The sequence below is a fragment of the Mustela putorius genome, unplaced genomic scaffold (genome assembly GCF_011764305.1).
Source record: "Mustela putorius furo isolate JIRA1106 unplaced genomic scaffold, ASM1176430v1.1 tig00000095_pilon_pilon_pilon, whole genome shotgun sequence".
Lineage (NCBI taxonomy): Eukaryota > Metazoa > Chordata > Mammalia > Carnivora > Mustelidae > Mustela > Mustela putorius.
The window spans coordinates 19,863,317-19,882,727 of record NW_025421280.1 but is presented as its reverse complement, the minus strand read 5'-3'; the positions used below and the strand labels follow the sequence as shown (position 1 = coordinate 19,882,727).

At 46.4% G+C, this 19,411-nt stretch overlaps 1 protein-coding gene across 3 annotated transcripts; it reads left to right on the top strand.

Moving 5' to 3' along the window:
• The first annotated feature begins 119 nt into the window (after positions 1–119).
• On the top strand, positions 120–12,676 carry PHF7 (PHD finger protein 7). Of its 3 annotated transcripts, XM_004738135.3 has the most exons (11): positions 121–848; positions 2,073–2,185; positions 2,935–2,987; positions 3,371–3,462; positions 8,637–8,738; positions 9,114–9,238; positions 9,713–9,872; positions 10,402–10,508; positions 11,259–11,375; positions 11,799–11,923; positions 12,115–12,676. In XM_004738135.3, exons 2-11 carry the CDS (start codon positions 2,142–2,144, stop codon positions 12,339–12,341), a joined length of 1,152 nt encoding a protein of 383 aa, XP_004738192.1. In that variant the 5' UTR covers positions 121–848; positions 2,073–2,141; the 3' UTR covers positions 12,342–12,676. The 3 variants fall into 3 exon arrangements, with proteins under 3 accessions (XP_044935165.1, XP_004738193.1, XP_004738192.1); XM_045079230.1 differs by lacking the exon at positions 2,073–2,185 and having other exon boundaries at positions 120–848; XM_004738136.3 differs by lacking the exon at positions 11,259–11,375 and having other exon boundaries at positions 120–848.
• Positions 12,677–19,411: the final 6,735 nt, after the last annotated feature.

Here is a 19,411-nt window from a genome sequence, read left to right as displayed (position 1 = left end):
GCCGGCCGCCCGAGAGCAAAAGGCAGGGCGGGGCGGGGCGGGGCGGGGGCGGGAAGAGGTGAGGGGGCGGGACGGGGGCGGGGACCGGCTCGGCTGTGAGAGAGGAAGGGGCGGGGCGGGCGCGCGGCTGTTAGCGCGCGGCCGTTAGCGGTCCTCTCCTACCAACGGTCCGCGACGCGGTGGTCCCCGCGGCCGCAGTCTCCCTGGGTCGCAGTCCGCGTGACCCGGCCCCGGTTTGCGCGCTCGCCCCCTTCGCCGGCGCAGTCACCGCGCGAGGCGGCCGCCCGTGAGGTAGCTACCACGGCTTGTGACAACGAATAAAGCTCCGGACTGCGGCGCCCTCGGCGACAGCTGGGCGGGCTGCCCCGGCCGGGAGCGGCGGCCTGTGCGCTACCGTGAGGAGCGAGCGGCGGAGACGACCTCCGGCCCGGCCCCGCACCAGCCGCCCTGCAGGCGCGACATGAGCCTGGTCTGGCATCCGCGGGATGCTCCTTGAGCCCCTTCTTCGGCTGTTACCTCCGGGGGACGGTTGTGGCCACACCGACACATTTTTCAAATAAATCACTGTTTATTCTTGCGGCGGCGGGGCCGAACACGCTAATTTATTTTTAATTTTTTCAACAAGCCTTTACCCAGCGCTCCTCCAGTGAAACAGCTTGGTAACCGTTCCAAGGGAGCATCCGCTCCGTTAGGGAATCTCGGACTGAGCTGCTCGTGGAAGCCGGCATTTGCAACGTCCCTCCTCAAATGCTCTGAAGATTTTTGCGTCTTCCCGTAACTACCAGTGTGCACAGAATCCCACTCCAGGAACGTCTTGGTCCAGCGATGCAAAGAACTGACGTTTCAAGGTTTTATTTCTATTGCTAGATGGCCGGGATTTCCCACCCCCCCCCACCCCCACCCCCAACGACCCGGAGCCGCTCAGTAGTCCCGAAAGCGGGTCCCCTGGTGCGTGCCCTCCTCTCTCCTCTTCCAGCCTGGCCAACTGCTTGTGTTGAATAAGAAGCCATCAGGTGCCGTGACTTCTGCATGTGCAGATGGAGCAATCACAAAGAGAGGAAGGGTGGTCTAACCGGTCTTAGTTTTCTGAACAGCTAGTTAGTTGCCTTAACAGTTGTGTGGAAGGAGAGCAGTTGACAGCCCCTGCAGATGTTCACGCTTCCCAGCTGTGCTCTGAGGACATGGGTGCTGGTGTGTCTGTCCCTGGAGTGACCTGATTCACTCGGCTCTCCTTCGAAGAAATGCTGTCCTTCCCCCTCTCCCTTGACGAGACACAGCCCTCCCTTCATGGGAGTGGATTGTATGTCGTTTTCAATCGTCTCTTCCCTTTCAGGGAATTTCCCCATTAACCAATGAAAACCAAATTTGCGGTGAGCTGACATTGGTGGAGGAGGAGTGTGGGTGTCCTCTCCACTTTGGGACATTGTGCTCTTGGCTCAGATCTAGACAAGGTTGGGAGCCGACCAAACCTCAATGCCCAGCGGAGCCTGGTGACAAGGGAGAGGAGCTAAGGGGTGATTTGTCAGTGTTCCCTCCTGTCTCCCACTAGAGGGAGTGCTTGCTTCAGGCAGCCAAAACCCCGGGGGCTTCTTTTGCTAGGAAAGAGCTACCTTCTCCAAGCCTTTACTGGGTAGAATTAAGGCCCCTATACTTGAGGCAAAGTGAGCGTATTTATCCTGAGTGCCACCTCGTGCATTTAGTAGGCATGAAGAAAACGAAGACCCGTTTAGTCAGGTCAGACCGTGGTTCCAATTCTTACTCTGCTGAGTAATAGCAGTAACTCTGATCTTGGGCAAGTGCCTCCTGTGCCCTCTCTGTGCCTCGGTCTCCTCATCTTGAAAATGGGGATTGCAGTGGTATCTACTGCACAGAGTTTTTGTGAGTTAATACAGGTGAAATGCCTAGAACAGTTTTGACACAATTTCATGTTTATTGGCTACTACTAGCGTTGATACTGGGTGGTTCCCTTTTATTCTGTCACATGGGTTGGTAGGTGAGGTACACTGTTACTTTGACCCTGTGGAACCAAATGTAGAATTAAATTGCTGACCAAGCCCTGTTTATATTTATAGCTGGAAGAGCCTGTATTGTCCTCATAATAGTATAGAAGAATTCAAGTTAGGAGAGAGAGGCAGCAGCGAATGAAGACTATAAAAGAAAAGAAGAAGGAACGTCAAAGATTGAGGTAGAGTAGGTGAAGTAAGGAAGTTTGGGAGAAATTGTCCAAAGACCCATGGTATATCATGCATTTTTTGTCCCCTTTGTGTGGTCGTGGGGGCCTGGGGTTGGGTAGCATGGAAGCATACACCAGTGGTCCCCTGGAAGCCCCGGTGACCTATGCCCCCAGAGCTGTCCCTAAAAGCAAAGTGCTGGCTCTGGAGCCCTAGGGGCTAGATTCATATCTGGGCTCCAACACTTGCTGACACTAGGTGACCTGGGATATTTCTTTTTAAGCCTCAGTTTCCTCACCTGGAAAATGTGTTTAGAAATAGCATCCACTTTTTAGAGCCTTCTGTAGATTCATTGAGCTAGTCCCTGTGAAGAGCCAAGAATAGTGCTTCACAATAGGAAATTCACACTCAGTTTTCTTATTTCGTTATGCTTTGTGAACATGGTGTCACCAGAGATTCAGAGCAGGTGACAGAAGAAACAGTAAAAGAGCAAAAGGAGGTTTGCTCTTGCATCATTCAGTTTACACAGGCAGCACAGCCAATGGGAACAGAAAGATAACTACAATATCACGTAATTCAAATGACTTAGCAGCTATATTTTGTGTTCTCAAAAAATACGCAATAAGAATAGAAACTGATTTTTTAGCTTTTTATTATTTTGGTCCTTCATCAGACCATAGAGGCATTTTTTGAGGGAAATGTTACAAGGGGTGTTGACAGGATCCTCAAAGACTGCCTTGTACTTCTTCCCTCTCTTGTATAGAAAATCTGCCAAGACAAGGAGGGTGACCCAAAGGAAGCCATCTTCAGGGCCTGGTAAGAAAGACTGGAGGTTCTGTTCAACTGCTGCATTCCGACCTCAGCCAAGGCCAGCTATGTAGGGCAGCAAACTTGCTTCTCTGAATGTCCGTCCTACTTATTTCCCAGATTCTCTAAGATCCTGAAGAACTCAGGGTCCTTGATTCTTCAATGGCTAATCTAAAGTTCAAGAAGCAAGTTATTTAAAGCCACTTGAGAGAAAAGTATATAAAATGAGCACTTGCTGCCAACTCCCTCAAATGTGGCCAAAATTATATAAAGGCCTAACTGATACCATGCAACACTTCTTTCCAACCTCCATCCTTGTCAAAATGTCCTCTTCCCAATATATGACTCTTCCCTGTACTCCCAAAATGAATTCTTAACATTCTCTCCTCCAGTTTGCCGGCTATGCCTTCGAGAACCTGGGGATCCTGAAAAACTGGGGGAATTTCTTCAGAAAGACAATCTCAGCGTGCATTATTTTTGTCTTGTGAGTATAAGGTCCCCTTTGCTTTGAATGTTTCATGACTTTTGCTGTACTGTCTGTTCCCTGTTTTTCATCCAGCCTCAAATCCATAGCCTTGTTTTTCTCAACAGCCCTTTTTCTTTCTGAAATCTGGCCTTTAAAATGCTATAAAATCCTGACAGTATAAAGTATGTACAATAAAAAGTCACTTCCCAAAACAGCGTTCCCAATCTTTCTTCCTCTCCCTAGAAGCACATGCTATCAACTGTCCTTTGAGCTGGTTTTTCCCCACTATGCTTTCTTATTTTTTATTAGCTATAATTTGCCTACTATAGAATGTACCAATTTTATGTGTACAGTTTGATGAGTGTTGATAAGCTCCTATGTCATGGGGATATAATGTATATCCTCATATAAACACCACCCCAAAGTATTTCCATCACTGCAGAAAGTTCCCTCCCATACCCTTCCATCTAGTCCCCTCAGAGATCATCACTGTTCTCATCTATAGGTTACTTTTGCCTCTTCTCATATTTCATACCAATGGAATCATACACCAATTGTATTCTTGTGTCCGACTTTTATTCAATGCAATGTTTTGGAGATCCACCCATGTTGTTGCATATATTGTTAGCTTGTGCCTTTTTGTTGCCTCGTAGTATTCTGTTATATGAATATTTTGTAACTGGCTTCTTTACCTATCTGTTGATGGACAGTTTGAATTGTTTCTATTTGGGGACTATAATGAATAAAGTTGCTGTGAATATTCATGTTCTAGTCTTTTTGTGAACACATATTTTCACTTCCCTTGGGCAAAGGCCTAGGAGTGGATTTATTGGTTGTGTGCTAACTGTATGTGAAGTTGCCAAATCACTTTCCAAAGTGGTTGTACTGGTTTACACTTGCACTAGCAATTTGTGAGAGTTCCAATTGCACAATATTCTTGCCAGAATTTGATATGGTCAATCTTTTTAATTTTAGCCATTCTATTAGGTATGTACTGGCATTTCATTGTGGTTTTAATTTGCATTTCTCTTTTGACTTAAGATGTTGAGCTTCTTTTTGTGTGCTTACTGGCCCATTCACATATGTTCTTTAGTGAAGTGTCTGTACAAATATTTTTCCATTGTAAAAGTAGGGTTATTTTGTCTTCTCAATTTATGAGTTTTGTATATATTCTGGATGCAAATCCTTTTTCAGATATGCATATTGTCACTGTTTTCTCCAAGTCCATGGTATGCCTCATTTTCTTTTTTTTTTTTAATTTAATTTTATTTTTTCAGTGTTCCAGGATTCATTGTTTATGCACCACACCCAGTGCTCCATGCAATACATGCCCTCCTTAATACCCACCACCAGCCCTCCCAATCCCCTAACCCCCTCCCCTCCAAAACCCTCAGTTTGTTTCTCAGAGTCCACAGTCGCTCATGGTTCATCTCCCCTCCGATTTTCCCCAACTCACTTCTCTCTTTCGCCCAATGTCCTCTGAGCTATTCCTTATGCCCATAAGTAAGTGAGACCATATGATAATTGACTTTCTCTGCTTGACTTATTTCACTCAGCATAATCTCCTCCAGTCCCGTCCATCTTGATGCAAAAGTTGGGTATTCATCCTTTGTGATGGAAGCATAATATTCCATAGTATATATGGACCATATCTTCTTTATCCATTCGTCTGTTGAAGGGCATCTCGGCTCTTTCCACAGTTTGGCAACTGTGGCCGTTGCTGCTATGAACCCTGGGGGACAGATGGACTTCTTCTCACTGCGTCTGTATCTTTGGAATAAATACCCAGTAGATGCCTCATTTTCTTAATGGTGTCTTTCAAAGAACAAATGTTCTTAATTTTGATCAAGTTCAGTTTATCAATTTTTTTTCTTTTATCATTAGTGCTTTTTTGTGTGTGTCCCAAGATATCCTTGCCTGCCCATTGAATTACCTTGTTGCCTTTGTTGAAATCAATTGACCATATTTCTGTAGATCTGGATTATTTATTTTATGTCATTGATCAGTGTGCCATCCTTACAACAGTCCTGCACTCTCTTGATTACTGGGGCTTTATAGTGACTTGAAATTAAATACTATATTGTTTTTTAAAAACCATCTTTAAAGATGGTTTTGGCTATCAGGTCCTTTTCTGTATAAATCTTACACTTAGCTTGTCAGTTTTTCTCTAAAAGAAATGCCTGTTGGGATTGATATTGGGATTGCATTGAATTTATAGATCAATTTGGGAAGAACTGAAATCTTGAATCTTCAATCCACAGATGTGATATATTTCCCCATTTATTTGGGTCTTTTAAAATTTGTCTCAGCAATGTTTTATTTATTTTTTTTTTAATTTATTTTTATTTAGCAGTGTTTTTTAGTTAAGAAGTCTTGCACATCTTTTATTAAATGAATGCATAAATATTTTTGGATTATTATGCTATTATAAATGGTATTTTAAAATTTCAGCTTCAAGTTTGGATGTTGGTATATATAAATGCAGTTTATTTTGTATGTTGATTTTTTTTATCCTGCAATCTTGTTAAGTTCACTTATTAGTTCAGTAGTTGTTTTTATTTTTTAATATTTTTGGTAAATGCCTTAGGATTTCCTGTGTACACAATCATATAGTGTGAATAAAGAAAGACAGTTCTACTTCTTCATTTCCAATCTTTCAATTCTTTTAATTCTTAAGCTTGCCTTATTATACTAGGTAGGACTTTCAGTCAGGTTTTGAATAGGAGTTACAGGAGTAAATATCCTTGTGTTACTCCCAGCATGGGAGGATAGCATCCAGTTTTCCAACATTAAAATATTATGTTAGCTGTCGGCTTTTCATCAGATTAAAGAAGGTTCCTTTTATTTCTGGTTTGCTGAGGATATCATGAATGTGTATTGAGTTTTGTCAAATGCTTTTTCTGCATTTATTGAGATGTTCATTTTTCTCCCTTATTTTGTTTGTGGGGTTTGTTACATCAATTGAATTTTTAATGTTAAACTAACTTTGCATTTCTGGTATAAACCCTGCTTGATGATGATGTATTATCCTTTTTATATGGTGCTGCATTCGGTTTGCTAATATTTTGTTTCATTTTTACACCAGTACTCATGAGAAAGATTGGTCTGTGATTTTCCTTCTTGTAAGTCCTGTCTGGTTTGGGTGTCAGGTCTTGGTTAATCTCAGTGCCTTTACAAGCATACACATCTTCAACATAAAAATAAACATACTATACACAGTGTTTTGTGTTTTGCTTGTTTTTGTTTTTTTTTTACCTCTTAATACTTAGGAAGATCTTTCCTCGTAGAATGTATTAATCTAGTTTTTTTCCTTTTTAATATCTAATTGGTATTCCATGGTATGGGGGGGTGCCAAAAAGTATTAAAACAAACCACTTTTAAAGGACATTTAGATTATTTCTAATCTTTCACTATTGGTTTTTCTGTTTATAGAAATAATACATACTCATTGTAGAAAACGTAAGTAATGCTTAGAAATATAAATAAAACGGAAATCACTCATATAGTCCTAAAGCCCTGAGATAATTGGTGTTAAATGGATATGTTTTAAGTCTAATTGGGCACGTATAGCTATAATCCAAGTGTCTTCAAATCATCTAACCTTGGAGCGTCACCTTTTCTATAATGTCAAAAAGGGGCACCTGGGTGGCTCAGTCGTTGGGCCTCTGCCTTCGGCTCAGGTCATGATCCCAGGGTCCTGGATTGAGCCTCATATCCGGCTCTCTGCTCTGCGGGGAGCCTGCTTTCCCCCCTCTCTTTGCCTGCCTCTCTGTCTACTTGTGATCTCTGTCTGTCAAATAAATAAATAAAATCTTTTAAAAATTTGTTACAAGGTCAAAATAAAATAACCTGGGTTCCCATTACACATTACATGTAATTACTTTAGGAAGTCCAGCACCCTTCCCATACTTTTGGAAGATTCTTGGGGTGGGCCTGGGGTGCTCACGTTCTTCCAATGTACATACATATATGTAACAGTTTATGGGTACATTAACAGTTTATTGTCCTTTTCCTTGATTTCCCATTCTAGAATCTGCTTTGGGGACTTTTCAGAAACTAAAGGCCCTTAAAATTATATATTTTTAAAAGATTTTATTTATTTATTTGATGGAGATCACAAGTAGGCAGAGAGGCAGGTGGGGGTGGGGAGCAGGCTCCCTGCTGAGCAGAGAGCCCGATGCGGGGGCTCAATCCCAGGACCCTGGGATCATGACCTGAGCTGAAAGCAGAGGCTTTAACCCACTGAGCCACCCAGGCGCCCCTAAAATTGTATTTATAAAGGAAAGTTCAATTCTTCCCCTTCCCCAATAGGGCAGAATGACTATCATTGGGAGATTTTATTTTATGTAGAAGGAGGGAGAGAGAGAGAGAACGTGAGCACAGGGGGCAGGGGCAAAGGGAGCGGGGAGAGAGTCATAAGTAGACTCTGTGCTGAGCTGGGGCCCGATGTGGATTGGACCCCATCTCAGAACACTCAGATCAAGGCCTGAGCCAAAACCAAGAGTTAGATGCTTAATCAACTGTGCCACCCAGGTGCCTCCATAGTCAGGTTTTAAAGTCCTGTTTCCCTTCCTGTAATGAACAAACTCTAAGAAGAGCTTTTTTCTGTGCTAAGGGGCAGGGTAAGTGTGTGGGTTCTGTGGGCCTGGATGTGAATGCCAACTCTGTTGCCTCCTTGCTCTGTGGCCCCAGCCATGTCCCTTACCATCCTATACCTCAGTGGGCCCCTCTTTTTAATGAGGGTCTTTTAAATGAGGATCACAATAGTATCTGTATCACAGGGCTGTCATGAATAGAAAATGAGTTAATATATAGGGAGTTTTTCCCCAAAGGGCCCAGCACCCGAAAGCAAGCCTCAGTTAATGAGATACAGCATAATACAGAGGTATGTAAGAGCCCAGGTTCTGGAGTCCTGAAACCTTGAGCAGGTCACAGAATGTCTCCTATAAAACGGGGGTGATGATAGTACCTACCCCCTGAGGTTGTTACAAGGATTAAATGAGTCAATATTTGAAAAGCACTTAGAGCACAGTTAATGCTGTATAAGCCTTTGCTAAGTAAATTACCCTGTAAATGCGTATATATCCCACCAAGCTCTATACTTTAGCGCTCTCACCCTGTCCTCTTCCTCACCGCACTGCACTGTTTCACTGATCATCCATGTTGACAGCCTGGTTCTCCTGCTCCCCCAGATCCTATCTAGCAAGCTGCCTCAGAGGGGCCAGTCCAACAGAGGTTTCCATGGATTCCTGCCTGAAGACATCAAAAAGGAGGCAGCCCGGGCTTCTAGGAAGGTTAGAATCCCTCAGTATGGGGGCCTCGGGGTAGATCTCTTCTCCTGCCTCTCTGATGGCCCCTGTTTCTGTTCTTTTTCCTAGCGGCTAGTTCAGAAGTCAAAGGACTCTCGGATTTCCCAACAGGCCCTTCCGATAAGCTGCATTCTTCTCTGGGGTGGAGGATTCTAAGTGGGGAGGGAGCAACATCCTGGGGAAAAAATTACTTAGTGATGCTTGAGGCTAAGCTTCAGGGTGCCCACAGAGCTTTCAGGTCAACTGAGGAAAGGAAATGGCTACAGCTTCCTAGAATTTCCATTTCATACAGTGATGTGCCACAGAACGTCTGTTTGTCTTTCTTGGGGCCCTGAGCACTGCCTGGGATCTAATTTGCAGATCTGCTTTGTGTGCAAGAAAAAGGGAGCTGCCATCAACTGCCAGAAGGATCAATGCGTCAGAAACTTCCACCTTCCTTGTGGCCAAGAAAGGGGTTGCCTTTCACAATTTTTTGGAGAGTACAAGTGAGTGATGAAGGGGAAAAGTTGGACTGCTCTTTTGCAAGTTGCAAAAGAGCCGCTTAATTAGCCGCTAATGAAATCAGAGTCTGGTTCTCATAGGCCCATTTTTGATTTACTGTGAATCTGTCCTCCCATTCAATAATGAGAAACAGTGTCTTGACTTGGCGATTTCACAGGGGTTACTTCTTGCTTCCCATCCCCTTCTTAAATTACGAACAGCTGCTGTTCTTAGACAGCTGCTCAGAGCTAAGTGGGGCTTTTACGAACAGGAGGCTGTGGAGATCGTCCCAAGAGTTTTGCTCAGTGGGGGAACAGCTGTGAGCAGGCATGTGGCTGTTCTTCCCCCTTCTCCTCCTCCTCCCCATGAGCATGGAGGTTCACTGGGCATCGGCCCGGGTGGTTGGCCTTCCTAGGCGGGGAAGCTGGATGACTACATCAGTGACAAACCAGAAATCAAGTCTGTTTACTCTGCCTCAGATCATTTTGTGGAAAACACCGCCCAACACAGGACATCCAACGGGGGAAGGCAGGGGAGGAAAGCTGTGTCTTGTGTTGTGAAGACTTATCCCAAGCAAGTGTTGAAAACATCCAGAGTCCTTGTTGTAGTCAAACTATCTACCATCGCAAGTGCATACAGGTGGGGACCGCCCTGGGGACCTTCCAGATTTTCTCTAGTTCAGAGCACCCTAGGAATGTTCAGGCAGTCTTGGCTTCTGTGTTCCACCCAGGAGGCCTATTTGCAGGGCTGGTTCCAGGCAGTCAGAAGAAAGGCAGCCCAGTCTCTGGTCACCCCTGACTTGTAAGACCTCATCCAAAATCCTCAGGAGGGCTAGAGCAAACAAGCTTGAATGAGTCAAGCAGCCTCCAAATCAGCCTTGCTTCCTGGGATGGAAGGAAAGTGACCCTTGAATGGGTCAGCACTGCAGACCCTACAGCCAGAGATGACAGCTAAGGCACTCCTAGGAGCTCTCTGGAATTGAGCTTGGTCTCTGGTCTAAGGCCTGGATTTACACCCCTCCCACTAGCCCACCTGTAGCCCTTTTATGGAAACCTTCAATCAAGTTCTCTTGGCAACATCCTTTTTGTGAGATGAGGGTTGGGGTGGAGAGAAGGTGATCAAAGATGGTGTTTTATAAACACAGTGCTCTTCCTTGTTTCTCTTACAGAAATATGCCCACACATCAGCAAAACATTTCTTCAAATGTCCACAGTGTAACAATCGAGAAGAGTTTCCTCAAGAAATGCTAAGAATGGGAATTCATATTCCAGACAGGTAGTGGAAACTCTAGGGCAGGAATTGAGCCAGGGAGTGGGTTGCCTAGATTTCTAGAGAGGAGGTGAGTGTGAGGTTAGTTCGGAGAATGAGGGAGCAGCCCAGGCACTGGCATATGGTAAAGAGAGAAAGAGTGGAGGGAGGGCTTATCAGTTATCAAAAGAAAAGGAGGTGGGGGGAAATGGGGGAATGGGATAGACATGTTCCTGAAAAGGGGGCTTGGGGATCAGAATTGCCTGGGGGTGGGTTCCTGAATTTCAGCATGGAACTAAGGAACCCCCATGTTCCACTCATTCTGCTTCAGCCCTCTTCTACTGCCAGACCACTCAGCCCATCTTATTCAAAGTATTCAGGCAGGGGTGCCTGGGTGGCTCCGTCAGTTAGGCGGCTGCCTTTGGCTCAGGTCATGATCTCAGGGCCCTGGGATCGAGCCCTGCATCGGGCCCTGCATCGGGCTCCCTGCTCAGCCGGGAGCCTGCTTCTCCCTCTCCCTCTGCCTGCTGTTCCTCCTGCTTGTGCTTGCTCTCGCTCTCTCTTTCTCTCTTAGTCAAATAAATTAATAAAATCTTTAAAAAAAAAAAAAGTATTCAGGCAACCTGTTGAGATCTTTTGCTGTGCTAACTTGAGTTCTTTCTAGTTCCTCCTACCTAGTTCCTCCTACTTTCTAGGTACTGCCGACCTAGTTACTCTAGGTAGGCAAAGGTTTCACCCCCAATTATGCACCCTTTAATCATTGTTTTCCCACCGCAGAGATGCTGCCTGGGAGCTCGAGCCGGGGGCTTTCTCGGAGTTGTATCAGCGCTATCAACACTGTGATGCCCCCATCTGTCTGTATGAAAAAGGCAGAGACAGCTTTGAGGAAGAAGGGTAGGGAAAGGCTCCTGGTTAGAAAGATTTCTCACTGGTGCCGTGCTAGAGTTAGACCTTGGCACAGTTATCAGGAACAAGAATATCGCTCTTGTCTAGAGACCTCAGGGTGAACTCAAGTACCACACTGACCAGCCCAGGACTCACTCATGCACAAGTGGACAGGTTCCTGCAGGGTCTGCTCCTCCTCACACCCAGTGGAGCAGCCCTCGGGTCCAATTTCTTTCCAAATCCACCTTTCGAGTATCTGTGCCTGAGTGCAGGGTCCAGGGATTGGCACTCGGCCACGATGGGTCATGGGTAAAACGTACAGTGAAAATGGCCTGGGAAGCCTTCAGCGAAGGCCTGGCCTCTAGCAGACATTCTGAGAGCGGTAGAGAGTGTAATCTGGGTCCCCACACCCTTCCTTGGCTCTTCCTGCAGGAGGTGGCGTCTCATTCTGTGTGCTACGTGTGGATCCCACGGAACCCACCGGGACTGCTCCTCCCTGAGAGCCAACAGTAAGAAGTGGGAGTGTGAGGAGTGTGCACCTTCTGCTGAAGCCACAGGTGGGACTGGAGGGAAGGTCTGGTCGAAGAGCTTGGGGCGATACCCGGGAAAGGAGGAGGGTATGTCCCTGGATGGGGACTTGGAGTTGTGCCTTTGGTTTGGGAAGGGAAGTAGTTAGGGAGGGGCTCCAGGACCTGAGCCTGGAGAGACAGAAGCCTGAGTCTTCCTCTCCGCCTTTCTTTCACCACAGGCTATACACCTGAAAACCCAGGTGACATCCCTTGTTGCAGCGGCACCTTCCATCCCAGGAGGCATTTCTACAGAGACACCAGCCGGGAAGAGAATCCAGGCCCTTCTTGGACTGATTGGCCAGGACCTTCCCTATTAGAAAAGCCAGAGTCCTCTAGTGGCAGGAGGGGCCACCCCTGCCGGTCTAAGGGTGTCAAAATCACTAAGAGCTGCAAAAAATCCAAGTAACAGCTTCTGAGTAGTCGCTGCCAAGCACATTTGGGTATGAAGCTGTGCTCCTCCACCGGGTTTGAGGCAGGGAGCCCTTTGGGACTGTGAGACAAGGAAAGAGGCCCAGCAGTGAGAGCATGAACCAAGGAAAGAGAAATCCCAGGGGAGCGTGAGGACAGAGCAGGGTCCAGATGCCAACCTCGGAACATGTTAGCAGTTAGGAGAGCGCCTCTGCTCTTTCTGCCCTATTCCCAGAGAGCCTTCTTCTCTTCTCCCACCCTAATCTGCTCCTCATATGCCTCTTCTTACTTCTCCCACGTTTGTTATTATGCAAATAAAGGTTTTTCTCTCCATTGGTGTCGCCTTATAAATTCACTCTGGAATTTATCAAGCAGCCTGAAGAATCTGGAGGGTAGAGTGAGGAAATAGAAAATGCACCCTTCCGATCTATAAAATTCAGTGAATAAATGTAGAATTTTCAACTTCAAACAGAGACATGTTGCTTTGGAGGGAAGTAGTTTTCTGGGAAATGAACTTTACAGGCGGGGACAGAGATCTCATCATTGCACAAATAAACACAGGCTCTCATCAGGGAAGTGATCCAGCAAAGGAGGCCACACTGGACTGAGAACAGGCCACCACTGCAGGGCTTAGGGTCCTGGACTCAAACAGGGCAGGGACTATCATGCTCACGTGGGGTGGAAGGACTCGGTTCACTGTAGGCGGTGTGGTATGCAGCGTACCTCCATTCAAAACCTTGCTGCCTGGTGGCTTGGGCAATTCCGTCTCGGGTCAGGGAACCATGCCAGGCCAGTTGCGTTAGGCAAGGCAGCTGGGATGGGAATCTGGCAGAAGGTCTTGGGAGAAATTGAATGCAACCTATCTCACATTTGTTTTTAATGATTCTGTGGGATTTAGATTAGTGGGGGGAAACTCAGGACCATTTACCAGATACTCAGTGCTCAGGGTCTCACTGAGTCATTTGCCACCAGTGGTGCAGGAGCAGGTTCTCGGTTCAAATGTTGATGACCCCTGGAGACTTCCATCCTTGGTGTTTACAGGGATCCTTTTAAGATTGGACCAGATCCACTTAGAATCACATGGGGTGGGGGATGGGGTATTTGTGTCTTTTTGTGATTATCCAAGTATGTAAGCAAAGTAATACAGAACTTTAAAAAATCAAGAAGTACTTAAATGACTATAATGAAAAAGAGCCTCTTAACTTACCCTTCCCTACCCTCAATCCCACGCCTTAAAGGCAACTCCTGTCCATTATTTTAGCCATTTCTTGATTCATTGGTCTTAGATGTTATTGACTTCCTATTACGTCATGTGAGATCTCCTTTAACCCCTTCCCACTTCCATTCTCTCCCATCTTTTTAAAATTGCATCACAGTTTTTGTTGAATTAACCTTCAGGGATTACAGGAGTAGCCTTTGGTTTACTCGCTATGAGCATGTAAATGCTATGCCTCTGAGCCAAGGGGTACACTAGGATTCTTCTTCTTCTCCCATAATTTGTTTTTTTCCTGAAATACCTCTCTTTCGTATTTGCTCAATTTGTTAGGCACCTAAGGCTAATTCTTCCCAAATGTTCCACATGACATTTGCTTCAAAATATAATCTTCCTCAGAGGCCAAACATCAAATCGCTATTAGCTGCATTTCTTTTCTGAAAGACCAGCCTCCTGGAGCTTACTCCAGGAGCTGGCTGCTTCCTGGGCCTCCTGCGCAGCTAACCCCTAGGGCTGTCCGCAACTGTGCCTTTTTTCTTCCTTTTCTCTCCCATGATTCTGATGACTCCATGCTGTGCTTCCTAACCTGGGTTTCCAGGGACACCTTGTCAGAGCTCTGCAAGTTAACCAAGTTTTTAAATTGTGGATTTTCATTTAAAAAAAAAATGGTATTTTACTTATCCTAAAGACTCAACTCTTGTAATGATAATTCACAACTGCAGGACACTTCCAAGATTAAGACTTCAGTTTCTAGAACTTCCATAACTTGGGTCACCAGGCCTGTTCTCAGACATCTGGGGTAGTATCTTTCCCTTTAAAAAGAATCCACTTGGAGGGGCGCCCAGGTGGCTCAGTCAGTTAAGCATCTGCCTTCAGCTCAGGTCATGGTCTCAGGGTCCTGGGATCAAGCCCCCATCTGGCCCGCTGCTCAGTGGGGAATCTGCTGCTCTCTCTCCCTCTGCCCCTCCCCCTGCTCATGTTCACTCATTTTCAAATGAATAAAATCTTAAAAAAAAAAAAAAAGGACCCACTTGGATACTACTCAAGTGTGAGAGACACCATCTTAACTGAAAGTAGTGGTCCTCTAACAGTGCCTCTGGAATCCAGCTGCAGAGGGTAGGAGGTAGAGCTTGGGGCTGGGGTGGGGGATAGGGGGTGGTTTGGTCACTCAGACCTTCAGTTGCCTAGTCTCTGGGTGTAGTTGGCCTTATGGATACCTAGCAAAACAGTGCGCATGCACACACTCTCTCTCTCTCTCTCTCTCACTCTCTCTCTCCCCTATTAACTATTTCTTCATCTCCATACCTGTACTCCCCATTGATTTTAATAGCTGCCTGGAAAGTCCCCAATTTTTAAAAAAGATTTGATTTATTCTTTGGAGAGATTGAGGGCGAGCGAGAGTACAAGCAGGGTAAAGGACAAAAGGAGAAGCAGACTCCCCACTGAGCAGGGAGCGGGATGAGGGCCTCGATCCTGGGAGTTCAGGATCACCACCTGAGCAGAAGGTAGATGCTTATCCAACTGAGCCAACACAGACTCCCTGGAAAGTTCTGTTCTTCACCTAACCAGTCATTCTCCACTAATTAACTGGGCTTTTGTCTTAAATGAACTTCTAACTCAGGATAGTTTTAGATTTACAAAAAATTGTGAAGATAGTACAGGGATTCTCCATACACCCAAACTCAGTTTCCCCCATTAGTACCATCTTACATTAAAATAGTACGTTTGTAACAATTAGTGAACCCAATACATTATTGTCACACTCAAGAGTTCATTTAAATTTCCTTAGTTTTCACCTAATGTCTCTTTTCTGTTCTAAGAGACCACATTGCACTGAGTCGTCCTGTCTCCTTAGGTTCCTCTTGACTGTAACAGTTTGTCAGATTTTCATTGTTTTTGATGACCTTGAGAGTTTTGAGGAGTACCAGTCAGGTATTTTGAGAGCCCTCACTTGGCATTTATCCATGTTTTTCTCACGATGAGACTAGGGTTATGGGTCTGGGGGAGGGAGACCACCCAGGTCAAGTGTGTTATCACATCATATCCAAGTTACAAACTATCAACATGTCTTCCACTGTTGATTGGTGACCTTGGTCGTCTGCTGAGGTATGTTTGTCAGGTTTCTCCAGCATAAAGGTGCTTCTTCTCCCCACTTTCCAGACTGTACCTTTTGGAAGGAAGTTACTCTGTGTAGCCCACCATTAATGAGTGGGGATTTATGCCCCCTCCCTCCTTGGGGACAGAATATCTATACTATTTGGAATTCTTCTGCATGGGAGATTTACCTATTCTCTCCTGCTTGTTTATTCGGTCATTCATTTATGTCAGTCCAGACTTAGGGATAGGCATAGTGTATTCTGGGTTATAATCCAATACTGCTTTATTTATTTTGTTGCTCAGATTATCCCTGCTCTGGCCACGAGGAGCTCCTGAGTCCTTACACAGGCCCTCATTATTGTGTGTTTTGTTCTGTTTGTTGTTGGGGATTTTTTGAGCACCTCTTTACTTTTTGGCACTACAAGATGCCCCAGGGTCCTCTTGCATGATTTAAATATATGTTTTCACAAATGATCTGTCTGTTAGAATTAATTACTGTTTTATAACATAGGACCTAGAACAAATAGTTCGCTTGGGGAGGGTAGAAATAGATGTTCAATAAAAATCCCTCAAAGGTCCTTCTCTGTTTCCTCTAATCCATCCTTACCTTTGTTGGAACCATGAGCTAGGGCCAGAAATCTCAGAAATCTTACCTTCTGCTTCCCTTTATCCTCAACCACTCTCTTTCTTGTCAATTTGACTGTTTTACCGATGTTTGCCGTCTTACCATCCCACTGCCAGTGCTCAGCTCAGACCCCTGTGCCTCAGAGGATTACAGCAAAAGCCCTCTCTCTGCATGGTTTCCTTTGTGCTCTTGCTTTGCTGACAAATGCGCTTTCCCCTTATGCTGATCACCATAAACATCTGCTAGCTCTTTAGTTAGGATGGCTGCTGAGACTGACATCCAAGGCCTTCCACAAATATGGCCCTACTCAGCAGCCTCTCCCCGGACACCCCACCCACGGGCACTCGGCCATGGCTACCCTGGAACACTGGGCCCTGAGCATAAGGCTTGCAGTCTGGAGAGCTGTAGTCTCTATCCTTAGCCTGTTGAACTGAGCATAAGGGCCGATTTTTTCGTGCACTGGTCTCTGCTTATGCTCCTATTAGAGCAGGCATGGTTCTCCACCTGTTCCTACAGTTGTGTACCCATCTCTCCCATGAGATGGGAAGCCCCTTAACGGCAGGGACCTGTTTGTCTTATTAACCTTTCTTCCCACGTGGTGTGGGGCTCCGGACTCACATTCAGAGGCAGTTTGATGTCTACTGAATTGATGGAAGTGCTTGTACTTTGTGTTCATGAGCCTGTTGTTTTACTGTCAAACACCAGAGGGCACTGTTAGCATATTGAGGAGGAGAACATAACCCTCGAGAGCAAGGAGGTTGAAAAAGGCGCCTTTGGGAAAGCCGGCTTCTGTGTTGGGATTGCGTAGGACTTACGGCTCTTGGCTCTTTGGCTCTTCGCTTGTTCTAAGCACATCCATTTGCGTTTATTCATGAGGTGTGCTCCTGCTGGGTTTAGAGATCAGTATAATAGTTACTCATGATACTTTCATCACATCCTCAGACAGGTCTGCCTTCATGGTCTGTCCAGACCCAAAGTGATCCTCCTAATTCGGGCTGTACTCCCCCTCTTCCCCAAAATGAGGACTGCCAGTGCCAAGGGAAATGGGTGATACAGTTCTGCTCTTCTGCCCTACTCTCCTTACACACACATACATAAACACTGACATTAAGACCTCTGGTTAGTGACATCGAAGGTTCTACCTGTGCACCAGACGGGAGGTTGCTTGAGAAATAGTATCTCCATTGGCCCGGAATCCAGCGACACAGTGCTAGCTCCTGTACGCTCCCTACCCACTAAGCTAGGAAGCCCCATTCCGGGGGGCCTGCTATTTGGAAGGGTCTCGTACCTTGTACATTTTTTTCCAAAAAGCAATGTGGCAATTGGAGGCCATAAACCAAAAAGTTGTTATTTTTCGGAAAACCGAAAATGAAAACCTTGATCTAGTTTCTCTGTAGCAAACCACCTCCAGCATGTGCAACAGCTGTGCAGTGTAATGGCAGGAGGCCCGGATGGAAGGAAGGAGGCTCAGGGCTCCTCCCTCTTGTCTTTGCTGTAAACTTGTTCCTTGACCCTGCCCTGCAAGCACCTCTGATAAACAGGAAGGCATCCACGCCATCAGTGTCTATCCCGCTTAGAGCATCTGAGACCTGTCTAAGCCATCAAAGGCGTCCCCAGACCCCAGGAGCATTCTGGAGGGGACTCCAGACTCACCAAAAACAATTCCCCATTGTGTTCCCCCCTCTTGGAAATCAGGGATTTGTAAACAGGCCCTTACATTTAGACAGGTCCTGCCCTGTCTTTGTGCTGGTGTGTTTTTTCTTCCCTAAACAATGTCCTTTCCAGCAGGGCCAGCCTGTTCACACCATTGTCCGAGACCCTTGGACTACAGGAAACAGCACCAGATTCTTATCAGCTGGGGGTGGGGGGGCAGCGTGAACAGATGAGGTCATGTCCATAAAGCAAGCTGCCGGCCTGCCACATCATTCTTCTGTACGTTTATCTGTGAGAGCAGAGCCCCCCCTTGTCCTCCTAACAGGCCTGTCTGGGCTTTCTGTGTCCCTCATACCGTAGTTCTTTCCATTTGATGACAGACACCTGGACTCACCGCAGGCCTCTGTTGATTCATTTTGGAACCCTTGCCAGCGCACAAAGGTCCCCCTTTCCTGGTCTTGCCTCTCTGCCCAATGGGATGCTTATGGAAGTGGAACACACCCCGTTGGGCTGGATTAGGGTACACTGCAGTCGTCTTCCTCCCTGGGGTAAAGGGGTCAAGACTGGTCACCTGAGTTCTCCTCAGCAGAGTCCTTGAGTGCAAGCTCCCGGCTGAATGCTAAGGTCTGGGTGAGGATAGGGGCAGGTGTCCCTTAGGAGGCCTCCCCGGAGTCTGTGCAGCATTTCCCATCCTCAGTGGAGAATGAGTCTTTTAAAAGGCTGCATTGAGGAACCAGGAGTTTCCCTAGTGAAAATCCAGTGGGGAAAGTGAAAGCCTTCATTAGGATAAGGCCTCTAGGGAACCGGCCCAGTAGTGGTACCCACGGCCAGGGTGGGCAGGGGAAGGGCAGTGGGAAGTGGGCACAGGGCCATAGTTGCTGTTTCCTCATCTCCTGTTCCCCAGAGGTGGGGGTGAGGCCGGAAGAGGAGCCAGGGCAGGGGCCCAACAATCCTTAAGCTCCTAGTCAGGTATTGTACGAAACCTAGCCTCTCCCACTCAGCCTCTCCCTACACCAGGGCCAAGTCTGCAGTCTCAGAAAACCCTGGGGATTTGATCTTGGTGTGGCCTGAAACTTCTCCTTTGGGAGACCCTGAGAACCAGCAATTGGAGAAGCCTGGGGTGGATCCCCAACTAGGAATGGAAATCAGGCTGTTTCTGAGCCACTGTCTCCTAGTTCTAAGAAGGAGATGTGGCTGGCTGGAAAAGCCTCCGTGCCCTGGACTGACAGAGGCATGTGAGTGAGTGAGTTCCCTGCCCAACCCCCCACCCCCAAGGTAACTGATCTGGGCCCCTGGAGGGGACAGCATGGCCCCTGATGACTGCTGCCTGCTCCCTCCTCCAACTGAGGGTTTCGAGGGATGTCTGGAAACTGACCTGGGCTTAGCTGAATGCAAGGAGACCACTTGAGAAAGTGAAAAGAGCTGTTTTCCTCCTGTATTCTGCTCCCTCCCTACACCCACCCTTCCTTAAAATGAGTCC